We start from the raw sequence: 18,858 nt of genomic DNA on the forward strand, positions 1-18,858 counted from the left end.
CTCCGCCTCCTGGGTTCACGCCATTCTCCTGCCTCAGCCTCCCGAGTAGCTGGGACTACAGGCGCCCGCCACCTCGCCCGGCTAGTTTTTTTTGTATTTTTTAGTAGAGACGGGGTTTCACCGTGTTAGCCAGGATGGTCTCGATCTCCTGACCTCGTGATCCGCCCGTCTCGGCCTCCCAAAGTGCTGGGATTACAGGCTTGAGCCACCGCGCCCGGCCATGCTAGTGCAGTTTTTTAAGTTAAAAGTATTGTTTTAAACTTTGCACTGGTCGTGTATTTTTTTCCTGGAAATACTTGAAAGTGATTGGTCAAAAATGTCTTATATTTATTCTTAGTATAGTTCAGTGAAATTAGAGAATAAAGTATCCTTTCTTACATATGCAGAGATTTAGGACAGTGTTTGTGACTTAGGTAAGTTTCGTGGCCAGCAGATAAATCACAATTAAAATCTGGATCCACTGTTAGTTTTATGTACTAGAGTAGTGGTCCTTAAATTAAGAAATGTGAATAGGTTCCAAAAAAGTCAGGTAAATGCAGAGTTTTTAGAAATGCATTATCCATTGCAGATTTCAACTAAATAAACAGTGTAAAAAACAAACACTAAAGTGACTAGAAACAAATAGGCACAACGCAAGTTTCAGTCCTCAGAGCTACAGAGTCAGAATCTTGGAAAGTGGTGCCCAGCTTCTGTGTGGCCAAAAACCTGCCCTGTGATTCTGATCTTGAGTCCAATCTTAAAGCTGCTCCGTGATAATTCTTTAGGGAAGTCAGTGCTTTGCTGATTGTTGGTTGTCTCAAGAGCCTAACAGTTAATCATGCCTTTTGAAGTACTTTGTTGTTTTGTTTGATTCTATTTTTTTTCCTCCTTTTCATGTTTTTGTTATACGAGCTGGAAAATGTGCTGAGGAAATGCAACTGTAGAATATATTTAAGCACTTGAAATAAGCATTTTATTTATAGGGCAAATTTAGTGCATGCCTTAAGCATTTTAATCTGAAACTTCTATCCCAAAGTGTTCGTTTACTGGCATTATTGACAAGGGGTGTTTTGGTTGAAGGACTGTTTTAGAATGTTTGTTTTATTAACTAAAATCTAATTAAGTACTCTTAAATTTTTTTCTTTACAGAAAAGTCTTTTAAGTTATGTGTCACCAAGGAGATGCTCCTTCTTAGTATCACAACTGCTTATACAGGTAATGGAATTACTATTCTTGTTTTCTCTTGCTTCATAATGATAATAAGGGGTTGAAGACAATAGCCACGTTATTATTTCTCACAATTCTGTGCATTGACTGGGCTCAGTGAATGGTTCTTCTAATGGTGTCACTTGGGGTCTCTTGTGGCTGGTTTCCTTCACATGTCGCCTTCACTGTGGTCAGATGAAAGGCTGAGTATCTCTCTTTTTGTGTAGTCTCAGAGCTGCTCTCCATCTACACGACCCCCTCTATAAGATCACCTTGTGACCCGGCAGTATAGCCAGACACCTTAGTTAATGGACTGATGGCTCCAAAAAAGGCAATGGGAAAGAATACCAGACTTTCTTAAAGCTCAGGCTGCAGTCTAGCCCAACATCACTTCTAGTGGATTCTGTTGGTGACAGCAAATCACAGGGTTGGCCCAAATTCAATGTGGAAGGATTCCACACAAGGTTCAGAAAAACCAGGACACATGGCTCATTGGGACCAGTGGTTTTAGGGCAACACAGAGCACTACAGAAAATAACCATGAAGAAATCTGTAACTTTATATGGATTGAAATCATTTCTGGACAGGTGTAGTGGCTCATGCCTGTAATCCCAGCACTTTGGGAGGCTGAGGTGGGTAGATTGCTTGAGCCCAGGAGTTCAAGACCAGCCTGGGCAACATGGCGAAACCCCATATCTACTAAAAATACAAAAAATTAGCCAAGTGTGGTGGTGCATGCCTGTAGCCCTGGCCACTCAGGAGGCCGAGATCAGAGGATCACCTGAGCTCAGGAAGTCAAGGTTGCATGATCTGAGATAGCACCACTATACTCCAGCCTGGGCCACGGGAGTAAGACCTCTGTCTCAAAAAATAAAAAAAAATAAATAAAATAAAAATAATTTCTAGTGAAATAGAAGCATGTCATAATGTGGTATGATAACAGGTGGAGTACCCGTAAGTCAAGAATGATAAGGAAATTTGTTTTCTTTTAAAAAATGCTGTAATTTGCTCTTTTCCTTTTATGTGCAACATATTTTTAGGTGAAATAGAATAAACATTAAACATCTTTAACAGTTAAGGTTTTGTAGCATTAGGGAATTAAGGTCCCCTACTGATTTACTCTAATTTTTTAATCTTAGGAATTTTCTTTTCCTAGAAAAAAGGGTTTAATTAAAACATTATGGTGCTTTTAAGACACATTGTATAGTATGTATTGGCTTTCCATTACAGTGAGAATATAATCCAATAGGGGCCGGGCACAGTGGCTCATGTCTGTAATCCCAGCACTTTGGGAGGCTGAGGTGGGCAGATCACATGGGGTCAGGAGTTCGAGACCAGCCTGGCCAACACGGTGAAATGCCTAAAAATGGAAAAATTACCCTGGTGTGGTGGTGCATGCCTGTAATCCCAGCTACTTGGGAGGCTGAGGCAGGGAGAATTGCTTGAACCTGGGAGGCAGAGGTTGCAGTAAGCTGAGATAGCGCCACTACACTCCAGCCTGGGCAACAGAGTGAGACCCTCTCTCAGAAAAAAATAGGAATGTTTGTGTTTCTTTGGAAAGCTACTAACAAGGTTAATGAGCACGTTAGTCTTCACTATTACAAAGTTACGTTAATTATCACCTCTGCCCATCTCCACCTGTATGGAGAGTGATAGGTTTTAACATAAGGATATCTGTTCATTTGAGTTATATACTTTTATCTGAAATATATGGCAGATGCCGTCTTGTGGTATCTTAATTTTAGCTGCTATAACAAATTTCCATAGACTGTGTGGCTTAAACAACAGACATTTATTTCTCACAGTTCCGGAGGACACAAACATTTAGTCCATAGCATGAAGCTAATTCCATTTCATCAGTTACATCACATCAAATTATGCTCTGCTTGGGGATTAATATTTCAGTCTCTATGAGTTTTGTTTTGTGTGTTTTACTACCCAAGTATTCTTTTGTCAGATACTACTAGATGGGAAGATAAACAAAAATGTGAATGTATAAATTACATCTTTTTTTTTTTTTAACTGAAGGTCTGGAATTAACTTTCTTCTCTGGTGTATATGGAACCTGTATTGGTGCTATAAATAAATTTGGAGCAGAAGAGAAAAGCCTTATTGGACTTTCTGGCATTTTCATCGGCATTGGAGAAATTTTAGGTTGGTTTTTAAAAAAAGCATTAGCATTAAAAATATTGGTTTATTATGGGTAAAATAGAAATTTTAAGTGCCCCTCACCTTTGTCCTTGAATTTCTGTTTTTTTCTACTTATTTTTACCCAAACATGTATGTTTTTATTTTTCTATTATTGCTATTCTTCTTTTTTTGAGACGGAGTCTCACTCTGTCGCCTAGGCTAGAGTTGGATTGCAGTGGCGCGATCTCGGCTCACTGCAAGCTCTGCCTCCCAGGTTCACGCCATTCTCCTGCCTCAGCCTCCCAAGTAGCTGGGACTACAGGTGCCTGCCACTATGCCCGGCTAATTTTGTTTTTGTATTTTAAGTAGAAACGGGGTTTCGCCGTGTTAGCCAGGATGGTCTCTATCTCCTGACCTCGTGATCTGCCCTCCTCGGCCTCCCAAAGTACTGGGATTACAGGCGTGAGCCACCGCTCCCGGCCTATTACTGGTATTCTAATATGACTAATTAGAATACTAATTAGAATTATGAAACATTTGCAAAATAATTCACAGATGGAAACCCTGTGTTAGAAAACACACAGTGTCTCCCCACTTTTCCTCTTAAAATATTTAGAATGTCTTGGAATTCCTGACTCTGATTCTGTGATTCCCTGACACCAACTGGGTGTCCAACAGCTCAGTCCTGTTCTAACACTTAACTATCCAAAGTTAGCGTCAGATTCCACAGGTTTAAGGGTTCAGTCCTACAGACAGACAGACAGTCATGGGTCCATAGGCCTCTCAGGCACATCTCTCTGACTTGGGTACAAATTTGGAGGTTCCCACAGCCCTCTTCCCCCTTCAGGTTTGATAATTTCCTAGAGCAACTCACAGAACTCAGGAAAATGCTCTCCTGACTATTAGAGTTTATTATAAAGGATACAGATGAGCAGCCTGATGAGGAGGTGCAAAGGGTGGGGTCTGAAAGGGTCCCTAAGTGCAGGAGCCTCTGTCTCCATGGATTTTGGGTTCACCACTCCAGAAGCTCCTCTAACCCTTTTTAGGGGGATTTATGCAGATCCTGTTACATAGGCATGATTGATTAAATCATTGGCCACATGGCCTGGTGCAGTGGCTCATGCACTTTGGGAGGCCGAGGTAGGAGGATTGCTTGAGCCCAGGAGTTCGAGACCAGCCTGGACAACATAAGGAGACCCTGTCTCTTAACAACAACAACAAAAAACAATCATTGGCCATTGGTGATTGATGTAATCTCCAGCCTTCCCTCCCTGAAGGGGGAGTGAAAGGGGCCTAGAAGTTCCAGCGCTTAGGGCTTGGTCTTTCTGGGAACCAGCCCCATCCTGAAGCTCTATCCCAGGCCAACCCCTCTGTCCCCAAGAGTTGCCCCCTTAACATAAACTTCGGTATGATTGAAAGTGGCTCCTTCTGAATAACTAATGTCCCTCATATCACTGAGGAAATTCCAGACCTTTTAGGATTTCTGTGCCAAGAACTAGCAGCAAAGACCAAATAAATATTTTTATTATGCTCCACTAGTTACTCTTATTCAACAAAGATTTGTTCAGCACTTGCAGTATATTGAATATTGTGTTAGATATGAGGAACTTCAACAAAGATTTATTGTAATCTGTCATGTCAACAAAACAGACAAAAACACCTGCCCACGTAGAGCTTATATGCTACTCAGGAAGAACACAGATAATAGAAACAGAAGACTTTGCATGTCAGGCAGTGGTGAGCACCGTGGCTCAAGTGGACTTTGGAGGGTTTGTTTGTTTTTGTTTTTTGGTCCCTGCCTTATTGCCAACACCTGGAGCAGGACAAGGTCTATATTATTGGGCATCCAATAGATGAGTTAAATGTGTTGAATGAATAATGAGAACATGGTTTCAGCAGAACTTAGTCACCGGTTGCATGGCGGGGTGAGGAGAGGTGTCTAGAATGATGACCAGGTTGATGAGAGTAACCTGGGCAGAGAAAATGCTGTAGGAGATGGGGTTTGGGGAGATCTGCTGAATGGGATTTTGAACACCTCTAAGTACCAGAGAGACACCTACATAGAGAAGTGTCCAGTGGGAAATGCAGGCTGATGCTCAGGAGGGACTCGTGGGCCGGAGATTGATGTTGGGAATTAAGAGTATGTAAATGGCGGACGAAGCTTAGCCATGGTGAGTCGGTGCAGGGTAGTCTGTCTGGTAAGTGCTTGTTTAGTGTCTGCCTGTAGACTACCTGGGAAGAAACTCACTTTCTGTAGACTGCCTGCTTTTTTGAAAAAAATAATTTCAAATTGATAAGAAATTGCAAAAATAGGCCAGGCACAGTGCTCACGCCTGTAATCCTAGCGCTTTGGGAAGCTGAGGTGGGCAGATTGCTTGAGCTCAGGAGTTTGAGACCAACCTGGGCAACGTGGCAAAACCCCTGCTCTACAAAGAAAGTACAAAAATTAGCCAGGTGTAGTGGCGTATGCCTGTAGTCCCAGCTACTTGGGAGGCTGAAGTGGGAGGTTGCAGTGAGCCCAGATCACACCACTGCACTCCAGCCTGGGCGACAGAGGAGGACTTTGTCTCAAAAAAGTCAAAAAACCAAAACAAAAAAAGAAATTGCAAAAATAAGAATAGTACAAAGAACATCTGAATATCCTTTAACAGGATTCACCTATTGTTAACACTTTCCCTTATTTACTTTTTTTTTTTTTTTTTAAAGACAGAGTCTTGCTCTGTCACCCAGACTAGAGTACAGTGGCTCGGTCTCGGCTCACGGCAACCTTTGCCTCCCGGGTTCAAGCAATTCTCCTGCCTTAGCCTCCCAAGTAGCTGGGACTACAGGCACCCGCTACCACACCTGGCTAATTTTTGTATTTGTGGTAGAGATGGGGTTTCACCATGTTGGCCAGGCTGGTCTTGATCTCCTGACCTCTTGATCCACCCACCTTGGCCTCCCAAAGTGCTGAGATTACAGGCATGAGCCACTGCACCCGGCCCTCCTGTCAGTATTTTTGAGCTTTGTTCTTAGATGTAGTTCATTTCATTGAAAACAGCGTACCTTTTAAGATTTGTTGGGCAAGACTGCAGCATTACTCAGTCTAGGGCTAATTATTTCCTGCTTCTAAGGGAAGACCCTTCTGTGTGCTCCACCCAGTTCCTGTGAATCATAAGCTTTTAAGTGGCTGGTGGGCCAGACACTATACCCAGCTGAGGGCGGGGCCCTAGTACCACTAATCCTCTTGGCTGGTTCTTTCCCTGGCTTCTGCTAATTTGCTCCCTTTATGTGCTGATCAGTCCTCAGCTGAAGAGTCAGGGGGACTGTCTGCAGCTCTCTGGAATTGTTTTTCTGTGTCGCTCTCCTTTCTGATACCGTTGTCTGTGAACTCTGGTTACCCTGATATCCCTAGATTCACATCCCCGTCTCTTCAATCCATGGAGGCTGCTGGGCTCCGCCTGGGTTCTTTCTCCCTCTGTTGCCTACTCTTGAGAGGAACTGCCAAATATTTTCCAGAGTGGCTGTACCAGCAATGTATGAGTGGTTCCGTTTTTCTGAATCCTTGCCAGCATTTGGTGTTATCACTATTTTTGATGTTAGCGATTGTGATAGATGTGTAGTCATGTTTCATTGTGGTTTTACTTTCTTTAATGGGTAATGATGTTGAACATCTTTTCATGTGTTTATTTATCCTCTTTATATCTCCTTTGGTGACATGTATGTGCATGTCTTTTGCCCATTTTCTAGGCAGGGTTTTTTTGTTTTGTTTTGTTTTTGCTGCTCACCTTCACTTTTTAAATTTTTTTTTTCCCCCCAGACGGAGTCTCGCTCGGTTGCCAGGCTGGAGTGCAGTAGCGCAATCTTGGCTCACTGCAGCTTCTGCCTCCTGGGTTCAAGCGATTCTCCTGAGTGGCTGGGACTACAGGCGCATGCCACCACGCCCAGCTAATTTTTTTTTTTTTTTTGAGACGGAGTCTCGCTCTGTCGCCCAGGCTAGAGTGCAGTGGCTGGATCTCAGCTCACTGCAAGCTCCGCCTCCTGGGTTCACGCCATTCTCCGGCCTCAGCCTCCCGAGTAGCTGGGACTACAGGCGCCCGCCACCTCGCCCGGCTACTTTTTTGTATTTCTTAGTAGAGACGGGGTTTCACCGTGTTAGCCAGGATGGTCTCGATCTTCTGACCTCGTGATCCACCCGTCTCGGCCTCCCAAAGTGCTGGGATTACAGGCTTGAGCCACCGCGCCCGGCCCCAGCTAATTTTTATATTTTTAGTAGAGACAAGGTTTCACCATGTTGGTCAGGCTGGTCTCGATCTCTTGACCTCATGATCTGCCCACCTTGGCCTCCCAAAGTGCTGGGATTATAGGCATGAGCCACTGCGCCCAGCAACTTTTTTCATTTTTTAAATTTTTTAAATTTTTTTAAGACAGTCTCACTGTGGCGTCCATGCTGGAGTGCAATGGCGTGATCTCGGTTCACTGCAACCTCTGCCCCCCGGGTTCAAGTGATTCTCCTGCCTCCACCTCTTAAGTAGCTGGGACTACAGGCATGTGCCACCACACCTGGCTAATTTTTGTATTTTTAGTAGAGACAGGGTTTCACCATGTTGGCCAGGCTGGTCTCGAACTCCTGACCTCAGGTGATCTGCCCGCCTTGGCCTCCCAAAGTGCTGGGATTACAGGTGTGAGCCACCGCACCTGGCCCACTTTTTAAAATATATATACAATGTTTTCTTTATTTTTTTATAAAAGAGTCTTGCTGTGTTGCTGAGGCTGGTTTGGAACTCCTGGCCTCAAGCAGTTCTCCTACCTTGGCCTCCCAAAATGCTGGGATTACAGGTATGAGACCCTGCACCCAGCCATCCTTCACTTTTGATATATAGGTTTGCTGGTATAGATTTCTGGGGTAGAAATCGCTTAAAAATTGTAAAGGTCATGCCCCATAGTCTTCTTCCTTTCAGTTACAAAGTTCTTCCCTTCTCACTGTTGAGGACTCTCCTGTCAGCTCTTGAGACATCCTTAGCTGTTCTGGCTGCTGAGTCTTCCTAGGCCTCTCCGACTCCTCTTCGGAGCTCACACATAATTCTCAGAATCCATAATGACTGCCTTTCAGTGTGATACCTTGGCTTGTTTGGCTATGATTACAACAAAAACATGGTCGTAATGACAAGTTGTGTCCTTATTTTATTTCTGTTATAAGCTACAGGTCAAAGGGGATAGCTTGCGGGGTACAATAATTCACAGAGAAGAAATACAAGAATGTTCCTGGATAGAAATGCAAGTCATTTTGATACCTTACTTTTTTGTTCTAATCGTTGATGCTTGGTCATCATTATCATTGTCTGCAAGTGCTGAGGTGTTGGATTTTTTGAAGAAATTTAACAAGTGAGAATGTTTATTCCTTGGCTCCTTGGTGGATAGCTCAGGCCTGGGTGTGTAATGTTTCAGCAACGTTAGTGATGTTTCTGCCGTCTTGACTTGTAGGTGGAAGCCTCTTCGGCCTGCTGAGCAAGAACAATCGTTTTGGTAGAAATCCAGTTGTGCTGTTGGGCATCCTGGTGCACTTTATAGCTTTTTATCTAATATTTCTCAACATGCCTGGAGATGCCCCGATTGCTCCTGTTAAAGGAACTGACAGCAGTGCTTACATCAAATCCAGGTATAGTGGCTGTCATTTCTCTAGTCACTTGAGGACGGGTGGGAGGTAACGGATGGCTAGATATTGAAAGTGGAGCAGTTAATCCTCTTCAGAGAGCCTGGTGTCTCTCTAAGGTCATCTGTCAAGTGTTCATGGAGTCAGACTGAGTTTAAATAGGAATCCTTAGAGAATCCTAAGTTATTTTTGTAATGGTTGGTTTTAACCTCTTCCCCCACTAAATGTTTTTCTTGATCCTCGAAGGAGCACATGAGTATCTGATTTGAATTTTTTATCTCTGCTTCTTGAGCAGTGAAATATCCAGATATTAGGGCCTGGAGGAAGAACAAAGAGGAGCGAGGGAAAACCTGGCAACTGGGGAGGCCATTCAGTCCTTCCAGAGCAGTTTATACAACGTTTGAGGATATTGGTTTATTGCACTCAACTCTCAAGTTCATTATAAATGCAGACATTTGTGTCCAGCTCCACAAATCCAAGGGGAGCCCAGCCCACAAAACTATACAAACTGAGTATGTCGCATCTGAAAATCTGAAATCCAACATGCTCCAAAATCCGAAACTTTTCGAGGGCCAACATGATGCTCAAAGGGAAGTGCTTATTAGAACATTTCAGATTACAGATTATCAGATTAAAATTACCTAACTGGTCAGTATAATGCAGGTGTTCCAAAACCTGAAAAGAAGATTTGAAACACTTCTGGTCTTGATAAGGGATACTCAACCTGCGTTTTCTTCACAAATGGGTGAGACCAGAGTTTGTTAGAATGTAAAGGTGTGTGCATTTGAGCACAAATTCTTACCTTATAAATTCTAGTCTTTATTTATTTATTTATTTTTATTTATTTTTATTTTTTGAGACAGAGTCCCACTCTGTCTGCAAGCCTAGAATGCAAGTGGCGTGATCTCCACTCACTGCAACCTCCGCCTCTGGGGTTCAAGCAATTCTGGTGCCTCAGCCTCCTGAGGTGGCGCGATCTCCACTCACTGCAACTTCCGCCTCCGGGGTTCAAGTGATTCTCCTGCCTCAGCCTCCCGAGTAGTTGGCATTACAGGCACGCGCCACTATGCTCAGCTAATTTTTGTATTTTTAGTAGAGGTGGGGTTTTGCCATGTTGGCCAGGCTGGTCTCTAACTTCTGTCCTCAAGTGATCTGCCCACCTCAGCCTCCCAAAGTGCTGGGATTCCAGGCATGAGCCACCGCGCCAGCTTTGTCTTTATTTTTGTTTCATAGGATTTAAAACTTGCAGGTAGAATGCTTTTGTGGGTGGGTTGCTTGTATATTTTAAATGGCTCTAGCAGATATTGCTTATACTAAATTGATTTTTGTTTTCTTCAGCAAAGAAGTTGCCATTCTCTGCAGTTTTCTGTTGGGCCTTGGAGACAGCTGCTTTAATACCCAGCTGCTTAGTATCTTGGGCTTTCTGTATTCTGAAGACAGTGCCCCAGCATTTGCCATCTTCAAGTTTGTTCAGGTAACCTCTTCAGATTGTGACTGTGTTTGACGTAGGGCTCTTTCCTTTGTGTATTACCTTGTTTTTCTTGGTTATTTGTATCGTGGTTTTAATTTTTATTTCCTTTTATTTTTTTTGATAGAGTCTCTCTCTGTCACTCAGGCTGGAGTGCAGTAGCGCAATCTTGACTCCCTGCATTCTCCGCCTTCCGGGTTCAAGCAATTCTCCTGCCTTAGCCTCCCGAGTAGCTGAGATTACAGGCACACACCACCACGCCTGGCTAATTTTTGTGTTTTTTTTTTTTCTTTTTAGCAGAGGTGGGGTTTCACCATGTTGATCAGGCTGGTCTTGAACTTCTGACCTCAGGTGATCCACCCGCCTTGGCCTGCCAAAGTGCTGGGGATTATATGCGTGAGTCACTGCACCTGGCCGGTTTTTTTTTTTTTTTTTTAAAACAAAGTCGGCCGGGCACCACGGCTCAAGCCTGTAATCCCAGCACTTTGGGAGGCCAAGGCGGGCAGATCACAAGGTCACAAGATTGAGACCATCCTGGCTAATATGGTGAAACCTCATCTCTACTAAAAATATAAAAAAAATTAGCTGGGTGTGGTGGCACGTGCCTGTAGTCCCAGCTACTCCGATGGCTGAGGCAGGAGAATGGTGTGAACCCAGGAGGCGGAGCTTGCAGTGAGCTGAGATCAAGCTACTGCACTTCAGCCTGGATGACAGAGCGAGACTCCGTCTCAAAAAAAAAAAAAAAAAGACAGTCTTACTCTGTAGTCCAGACTGGAGTGCAGTGGCACGATCTTGGCTCAGTGCAATCTCTGCCTGCCAAGTAGCTGAGATTACAGGCATGCACTACCACGTTCAGCTAAGTTTTTATATTTTTGGTAGAGATGAGGTTTCACCATTTTGGCCAGGCTGGTCGTAAACTACTGGCCTCAAGTGATCCGCCCGCTTGGGCCCTGCAAAGTCCTGGGATTATAAACATGAGCCACTGCCCTGGCTAGATTGTGTTTCTTATTTTATTTTATTTTATTTTTTTGTTTCTTCTTTTTTTTTCTTTTTTTTTTGCTTTTGTCTTATGTTTTTTAAACAAAAGTTGGGGATTTAAAAGGATTTTTGAATAGAATTAGGAAGCCATGAGCAATAAGATTTTTTGTGTAACAGATTTTACGTTCTGGTCTCTATGGCTCTGATTAGAGATTTCCTTCCTTAGATACCAGAATTCTATTCACTCGTAATACAGACAAGTGTATTTCTTACTCTGTACATTCTTGTTACTCCAATTTTCCACAAAATGCTGTTTTTGTTTCATTTTATTTTATTTTATAGAGATGGGGTCTTGCCATGTTGTGCAGGCTGGTCTTGAACTTCCGGGCTCAAGCATTTCTCCCACCTTGGCCTCCCAAAGTGTTGGGTGGCATGAACCACCACACCTGGCCAAAATGCTGTTTTAAATACCAGGGATTATAGCAGGAATTTATGGTGCATGTTTGTGAGTCAGTGACTGAGGAAGTCATACCTAGATGCAGAAAGAATAGAAAGCACTGCCAGTTCCAGGTGTCCTTGGGGCCGGATAGGAGTGGGGCTAGGGGCTAATTGTGGCTCAGCATGGCCCCCGGTGTGCCTGTTGTGATTTGTTTTGTTTGTTCTTAGTCTATTTGCGCAGCCGTGGCATTTTTCTACAGCAACTACCTTCTCCTTCACTGGCAACTCCTGGTCATGGTGATATTTGGGTTTTTTGGAACAATTTCATTCTTCACTGTGGAATGGGAAGCTGCCGCCTTTGTAGCCCGCGGCTCTGACTACCGAAGTATCTGATCTGGTGTCCATGAGGGGACACATGTGACCTCAGAAACACAGCTGGACACAGAGCTTGGTGGAAGAAGTCGCCTTTGATCTTCACTATATATTGGGTGATGTTCAGTATGGAAAATCAAGGGATTAAGACTGTTCAATCAGCCAGAGTTGGTGTTCAAGTTTACAGATATGAGTTATTTAAAGCAAGTGGAATAAGGGAAAGCTGTTCTGTCAACTGTAATTGTTCAAAGATGTTGTTTTTCATTTCACCTATCTCAATTCTTATAATCATGTTATAGAATGTACATGTTTTCTTTTCCCTCCTGCTCGTGTTGGAAGATCTTGCCTTGATTTAGAATACTAGGCCGTATGTCATATAAATATTTTTTCTGGCTATGGAGTATGTTTTGCTATGTAATCATGGGAAGCATATGTCACTCCCGATATGTGTTGGGGAATGACATTTAAATAAATAGCAAAGCTGGGTGTGGTGGTGCACACCTATACTCCCAGCTGCTGGGGAGGCTGAGACGGAAGGATCACTTCAGCCCAGGAGTTAGAAGCTGAGACAGAAGGATCACTTCAGCCCAGCAGTTTGAGGCTATAGTGAGCTATGATCACACCACTGCACTCCAGGCTGGGCAACAGAATGAGACCCTGTCTTGAAAATAATAATAGGCCGGGCACAGTAGCTCATGCGTATAATCCCAACACTTTGGGAGGCTGAGGTGGGTGGATCACCTTTGGTCAGGAGTTTGAGACCAGCCTGGCCAACATGGTGAAATCTCATCTCTACTAAAAATACAAAAATTTGTTGGGTTTGGTGGTGCATGCCTGTAATCCTAGCTACTAGGAAGGCTGAGGTAAGAGAATTCGCTTGTACCTGGGAGGCAGAGGTTGCAGTGAGCTGAGATCGTGCCATTGCACTCCAGCCTGGGTGACAAGAGCGAAACTCCATCTCAAAAGAAAAGAAAAGAAAAAAAAACAGAAAAGAAAAGAATAATAATGATAATTTTTTTAAATTATGAAAAACAAATAAGATGCTGAAATGAAATCTTGATTTTGAAAATATGTCTTCCTCTGTAGATGTTTTGTTTGATAAGTTTTCTTACCTTGTAGCTCATAGCAAGGAGTGGCCAATTAAGTATTATGAAATAAGGTAAAAATTGTCTTAAGTCTTTTTTAAAATTTTTATTTATTTATTTATTTATTTATTTAGAGACAGAGTCTCACTCTGTTTGCCCAGGCTAGAGTGCAGTGGCGCAATCTCAGCTCATTGCAACCTCTGCCTCCCGGGTTCAAGCAATTCTCGTGCTTCAGCCTCCCAGCTAGCTAGGATTACAGGTGGGTGCCACCACACCTGGCTAATTTTTGTATTTTTAGTAGAGATGGTGTTTCACTATGTTGGCCAGGCTGGTCTCGAACTCCTGACCTCACAATCCACCTGCCTCCGCCTCCCAAAGTGCTGGGATTACAGGGGTGAGCCACCACGCGCGGTCCTTTAAGTCTTAAGAACAGGAATCTAACATCTATAACAACAAAAACATTGAAAAAGACAAATGTATTTACTGGGGGAGGACTTTTGCTAGCAATTTTCCTGGAAAGATGCAATGCAGAAACCCCCAAACAAACCTGGAGTGAGATCTGAGCTGTGTCATCAGGCCAGTGTCACGCCATCATTTATGTGTCCCCCTCGATCAGTGCCAGTCTATCATCTTGTGTGCGGGAATGGAGCATAACTATTTGGGGAGATGTTGAAATGGAAGTGTTAGCTTCCCTCCATAAGAGTTCACTTAATTTTTTTTTTTACGTTGAAATGAAATCCAGAAACCGTAAAAATGTCCCATTTTAAAGTGTACATTCACAAGGTTGCATAACCACCACAATGATCTAATTCCAGGACATTTTATCACCCCGAAAAGCGGTCGCTGCCTGTCAGCAGTCATTCCTTCTCATCTGGCATGGCAACCACGAATCTACTTTCTGTCTCTGTAGATTTGCCTATTCTGAACATTTCATGTAAATGAGAGAGCTCAGTTTTTTGTTTTTTCAAAATCTTAGTAGAGACAGTCTCCCTATGTTGCTCAGGCTGATCTTGAACTCCTGGGCTTAAGTGATCCTCTCACCATGGCCTCCCAAAGTGCTGGGGGGATTATAAGCAAGAGCCACTGTACCTAGCAAGAGCTCACTTTTTTTTGTTGTTTTTTTGGCTGGGGTGTGTGTGTGTGTGTGTGTGTGTGTGTGTGTGTGAGTGTGTGTTTGTTTTTTGAGACAGCGTCTCACTCTGTCATCCAGGCTAGAGTGCAGTGGTGCAATCTTGGCTCACTGCAGCCTCCACCTCCCAGGTTCGATTCTCCTGCCTCAGCCTCCTGAGTATCTGGGATTACAGGCATGCGCCACCACACCTGGCTAATTTTTGTATTTTTAGTAGAGATGGGGTTTCACCATGTTGGTCAGGCTGGTCTCGAACTCCTGACCTCACGATCCACCTGCCTCAGCCTCCCAAAGTGCTGGGATTACAGGCATGAGCCACTGCACCCGGTGGTTCCAGATGTTGAAATTCTGGTTTTCCTTTTTGAAGTTGATATAACCTCCATTGGCTTAGTCGATCCTATATAAATAATTTACAAATGCCCTTTTAGACTTAAAAGTAGTGATTTATTATCTCTTTAAGCACATTATTTATCAAGGTGTATTAGTTTTCTAATGTGCCATAACAAATTACCCCAAAACGTAGCCACTTAAAATAACACACATCTATTTCATCACAGTTTCTGTGGGTCGGGAATCTGGGCATGGCTGAGCTGAGTCCTGGGCGCAGTGTCCCTCCAGGCCGCAGTGAAGGTGTGTTCCAGGCTTCCCTGGGGGAGGGCCTGCTTCTCTGCTCACTCATGTAGTTGTTGCAGGAGTCAGTTCCTCACAGGCTGTCAGGCCAAGGGTCTTGGTTTCTTATGGCTATTGGCTAAAGACTGCCCTCTGCCCTTCGTCTTGCTACGGAGTAGTCTTCAGGGCAGCCCACAACATGGCAGCTGTCTCCATCAAAGGACACAAGCAAGGACAGCCGGAGAGAGCGGAGCAGGACAAAAGCTGCAGTCTCTCATAACTTCATCACCGCTGCACTCTGTCTGTTCGGTGCCAGTCACTAGTTCCAGCCTATCCTCAGGGGAGGGCATTGGTGGGGAGCATCTTACAAGGCTGCCCACCTTGTCACCTGTCACAATGAGACTTACATGGAAGGTGACAACTGGGTCCTTTTTCCCAAGCCCTGCATTCTCCAGGCCCTTGTTCTGTTTGCTCATAATGGATCTGTACAATCCTGCTGGCAGAAGGAGGTGAAGCCACCTCTGTTAATGACACTGAGAATTTTAATCTGAGGAAGCCATGGCATCTTGTCACCCCTAGGATTCCTGGTGATTATTGTCAACAGGGAAAGGAAATGGAGTGAAGTGCTGTATGCAGTATGGCAGGAACGCAACTTTTCCTAGGTTGCCTCCTACTTGCTTTGTGCTGTAGTATTCATTTTCAGTTTTGTACTCACTTTTTTGTTAGAGACAGCGTCTCACTTTGTTGCCCAGGCTGGATCACAGTGGCAGAATCATGGCTCACTGCAGTTTCAACCTCCTGGGCTCAAGCAATACTCCTGCCTCAGCCTCCCAAGTAGCTAGGACCACAGGCATGTACCACCATGCCTAGATAATTTTTTTTATTTTTTGTAAAGACAGTGTCTTCTTATCTTGCCCAGGCTGGCCTCGAAATCCTGGGCTCCGGTGATCCTCCTGCCTCGGCCTTCCAAAGTGCTGGGATTACAGGAATGAGCTACTATGCTTTCTTTTTTATTTTTTCTTTTCCCCCTGTGGGGAGTTTGTTTTGCTTTTATTTAGTTCTTTTTCTTTTTTTGAGATGGAGTTTCATTCTTGTTGCCCAGGCTGGAATGCAATGGCGCGAACTCAGCTCACTGCAACCTCTGCCTCCCAGATTCAAGCGATTTTCCTGCCTCAACTTCCCAAGTAGCTGGGACTACAGGCATGTGCCACCACGCCCAGCTAATTCTGTATTTTTAGTAGAGATGGGGTTTCTCCATGTTGGTCAGGCTGGTCTTGAACTCCTGACCTCAGGTGATCCGCCCACTTCGGCCTCCCAAAGTGCTGGAATTACAGGCTTGAGCCACGGCGCCCAGCCTTTTTTTTTTTTTTTTTTTTTTTGAGACAGAGTCTTGCTCTGTTGTCCAGGCTGGAGTGCAGTGGTATGAACTCGGCTCACTGCAACCTCCACATCCCGGGTTCAAGCAATTCGCCTGCCTCAGCCTTCCGAGTAGCTGAGACTACAGGTGCACACCACCATGCCTGGCTAATTTTTGTATTTTTTAGTAGAGACGGGGCTTCACCATGTTGGCCAGGCTGATTTTGAACTCTTGACCTCATGATTCTCCCACCTCAGCTTCCCAAAGTGCCGTGATTACAGGCGTGAGCCACCGCGCCCAGCTGCTTTTATTCAGTTCTTATGTCTATAGTTTTTATCTTAGTTAACTCTTTAGATGACTATATAACTTTAAGATCATCTTTTAAATTATTTGCATTATTTGAGTTAAAGATGAAATGTGGGGCCAGGCACGGTAGCTCACACTTGTAATCATAGCACTTTGGGAGGCCGAGGCAGGCAGATCACAAGGTCAAGAGTTCGAGACCAGCCTGGCCAACATGGTGAAACCCCATCTCTACTAAGAATACAAAAATTAGCCGCGTGGTGGCAGGCGCCTGTAATCTCAGCTACTCGGGAAGCTGAGGCAGGAGAATTGCTTGAACCCATGAGGTGGAGGTTGCAGTGAGCCAAGATCACGCCACTGCATTCCAGCTCAAAAAAAATTTTAAAAAGATGAAATGAGACAATGAGATTGTTTAATTTTATGTTTAATTTTTATGCTTGTCTTATATATGCTGTTCAAAACTTTTGTCTTCACGCTTGTAGCTAAGTAAATGCGGTAGTTGTTTGTGTGTGTGGATGCCCTGCTCTTTTATTGCAAGTTTCATATTGGGTGTGTGCTTGTTTGTGTGTGTGGATGTCCTGCTCTTTTATTGGAAGTTTTGTATTGTCTATATTTAGATTTGGCTTAGACCTTGAGCAACGTTTATTGAACCACAGGTGCTTTTCTCTGTGAGTATGAAAACATTCCCCCCTCCCCTCCCCAGTTTTCCCATACCCCAACTTGAAGGCCTTTAAACCTGGGCTTCGGCTGCCCACACAGAGAATTTCTTTCCTCTAGGAGTTTTTGTTGGTTGGTTGGTTTGTTGTTTGTTGACTTATAGTAAGTCCCTTGGGAGTCTTTTGTTTTTTGAGATGGAGTTTCACTCTCGTTGCCCAGGCTGGAGTGCAATGGCACAGTCTCGGCTCACTGCAACCTCTGCCTCCTGGGTACAAACGATTCTCCTGCCTCAGACTCCCGAGTAGCTGGGATTACAGATGCCTGCCACCATGCCCAGCTAACTTATTTTTTGTATTTTTAGTAGAGATGGGATTTCACCATGTTGGCCAGGCTGGTCTCGAACTCCTGAGCTCACGTGATCTGCCCACCTTGGCCTCCCAAAGTGCTGGGATTACAGGTGTGAGCTCCCACGCCCGATTCCCTTGGGAGTTTTTAAGTTCATAAAAGTACAAATAAGTCTCCATTAATAGTCAAGTTTTTTGTATCCTCACACCCATTGGGATGGCTGCTATCCAAAAAAAAAAAAAGAAAAGAAAAAAGAAAGGTGTTGGCAAGGATGTGGAGAAACTGAAACCCTCGTGCACTGTGTGTGGAAATGTACAATGGCGGAGCCACTGGGAAGACGGTATGGCAGTTCCTCAAAAAATTAGAAATGCCATGTGATCCAATAATTTCACTTCTGAGTATATACATAAAAGAGTTAAAAGCAGACTTGAGGTGATATTTGTACACCCATATTCATAGCTGCATTATTCACAATAGCCAAAATGTCAAAACAACTCAAGTTATTCATCTGTAGAAGAATGGATAAACAGGCCGGGCGCGGTGGCTCACGCCTGCAATCCCAGCACTTTGGGAGGCCAAGGCAGGCAGATCATGAGGTTAAGAGATCGAGACCATCCTGGCCAACACAGTGAAACCCCATCTCTACTAAAAATACAAAAATTAGCTGGGCATGGTGGCGCACGCCTGTAGTCTCAACTACTTGGGAGGCTGAGGCAGGAGAATCGCTTGAACCTGGGAGGCAGAGGTTGCAGTGAGCTGAGATCATGCCACTGCACTCCAGCCTGGGTGACAAAGCCAGACTCTGTCTCAAAAAAAAAAAAAGAGAGATAAATGGGTGGGAGCTAAATAGTGTGTCTATCTTATATTATTCTTACCAAATGGTATCCAGAGAAAAAATATAAAATTGCAGAGAACCCCTCTGCCATAATACAGTGTAACTAGAACCTATGTTGACTCTCACGCCTGTAATCCTAGCACTTTCGGAGGCCCAGGCAGGCGGATCACCTGAGGTCAGGAGTCCTAGCCAACATGGTGAAACTCTGTCTGTACTAAAATTACAAAAATTAGCTGGGGAGTGGTGGCGGGCGCTTGTAATTCCAGCTGCTTGGGAGGCTGAGGCAGGAGAATCGCTTGAACCTGGGAGGCAGAGGTTGCAGTGAGCTGAGATCA

The 18,858-nt window shown here is 44.1% G+C and overlaps 1 protein-coding gene across 9 annotated transcripts in view; it reads left to right on the plus strand.

Annotated features, from left to right (window-relative positions):
* The window catches only part of MFSD11 (major facilitator superfamily domain containing 11), a 38,861-nt gene extending 26,258 nt beyond the window's left edge, over positions 1-12,603 (plus strand). For 6 of the 9 annotated variants that reach the window (XM_021928030.2, XM_009191315.4, XM_009191318.4 and 3 more), the window contains exons 10-14: positions 1,129-1,194; positions 3,214-3,339; positions 8,779-8,953; positions 10,286-10,421; positions 12,060-12,603. In XM_021928030.2, the coding sequence (XP_021783722.1) occupies positions 1,129-1,194; positions 3,214-3,339; positions 8,779-8,953; positions 10,286-10,421; positions 12,060-12,224 (668 nt within the window). In that variant the 3' untranslated portion in view covers positions 12,225-12,603. Of the gene's footprint in view, positions 1-1,128; positions 1,195-3,213; positions 3,340-8,778; positions 8,954-9,242; positions 9,773-10,285; positions 10,422-12,059 lie in introns of those variants that run through there. The other 3 variants (XM_017951003.1, XM_017951002.1, XM_021928032.2) reach the window with 3 other exon arrangements.
* Positions 12,604-18,858: the final 6,255 nt, after the last annotated feature.

Source organism: Papio anubis, chromosome 17 (genome assembly GCF_008728515.1).
Source record: "Papio anubis isolate 15944 chromosome 17, Panubis1.0, whole genome shotgun sequence".
In the NCBI taxonomy this organism is placed as follows: Eukaryota; Metazoa; Chordata; class Mammalia; order Primates; family Cercopithecidae; genus Papio; species Papio anubis.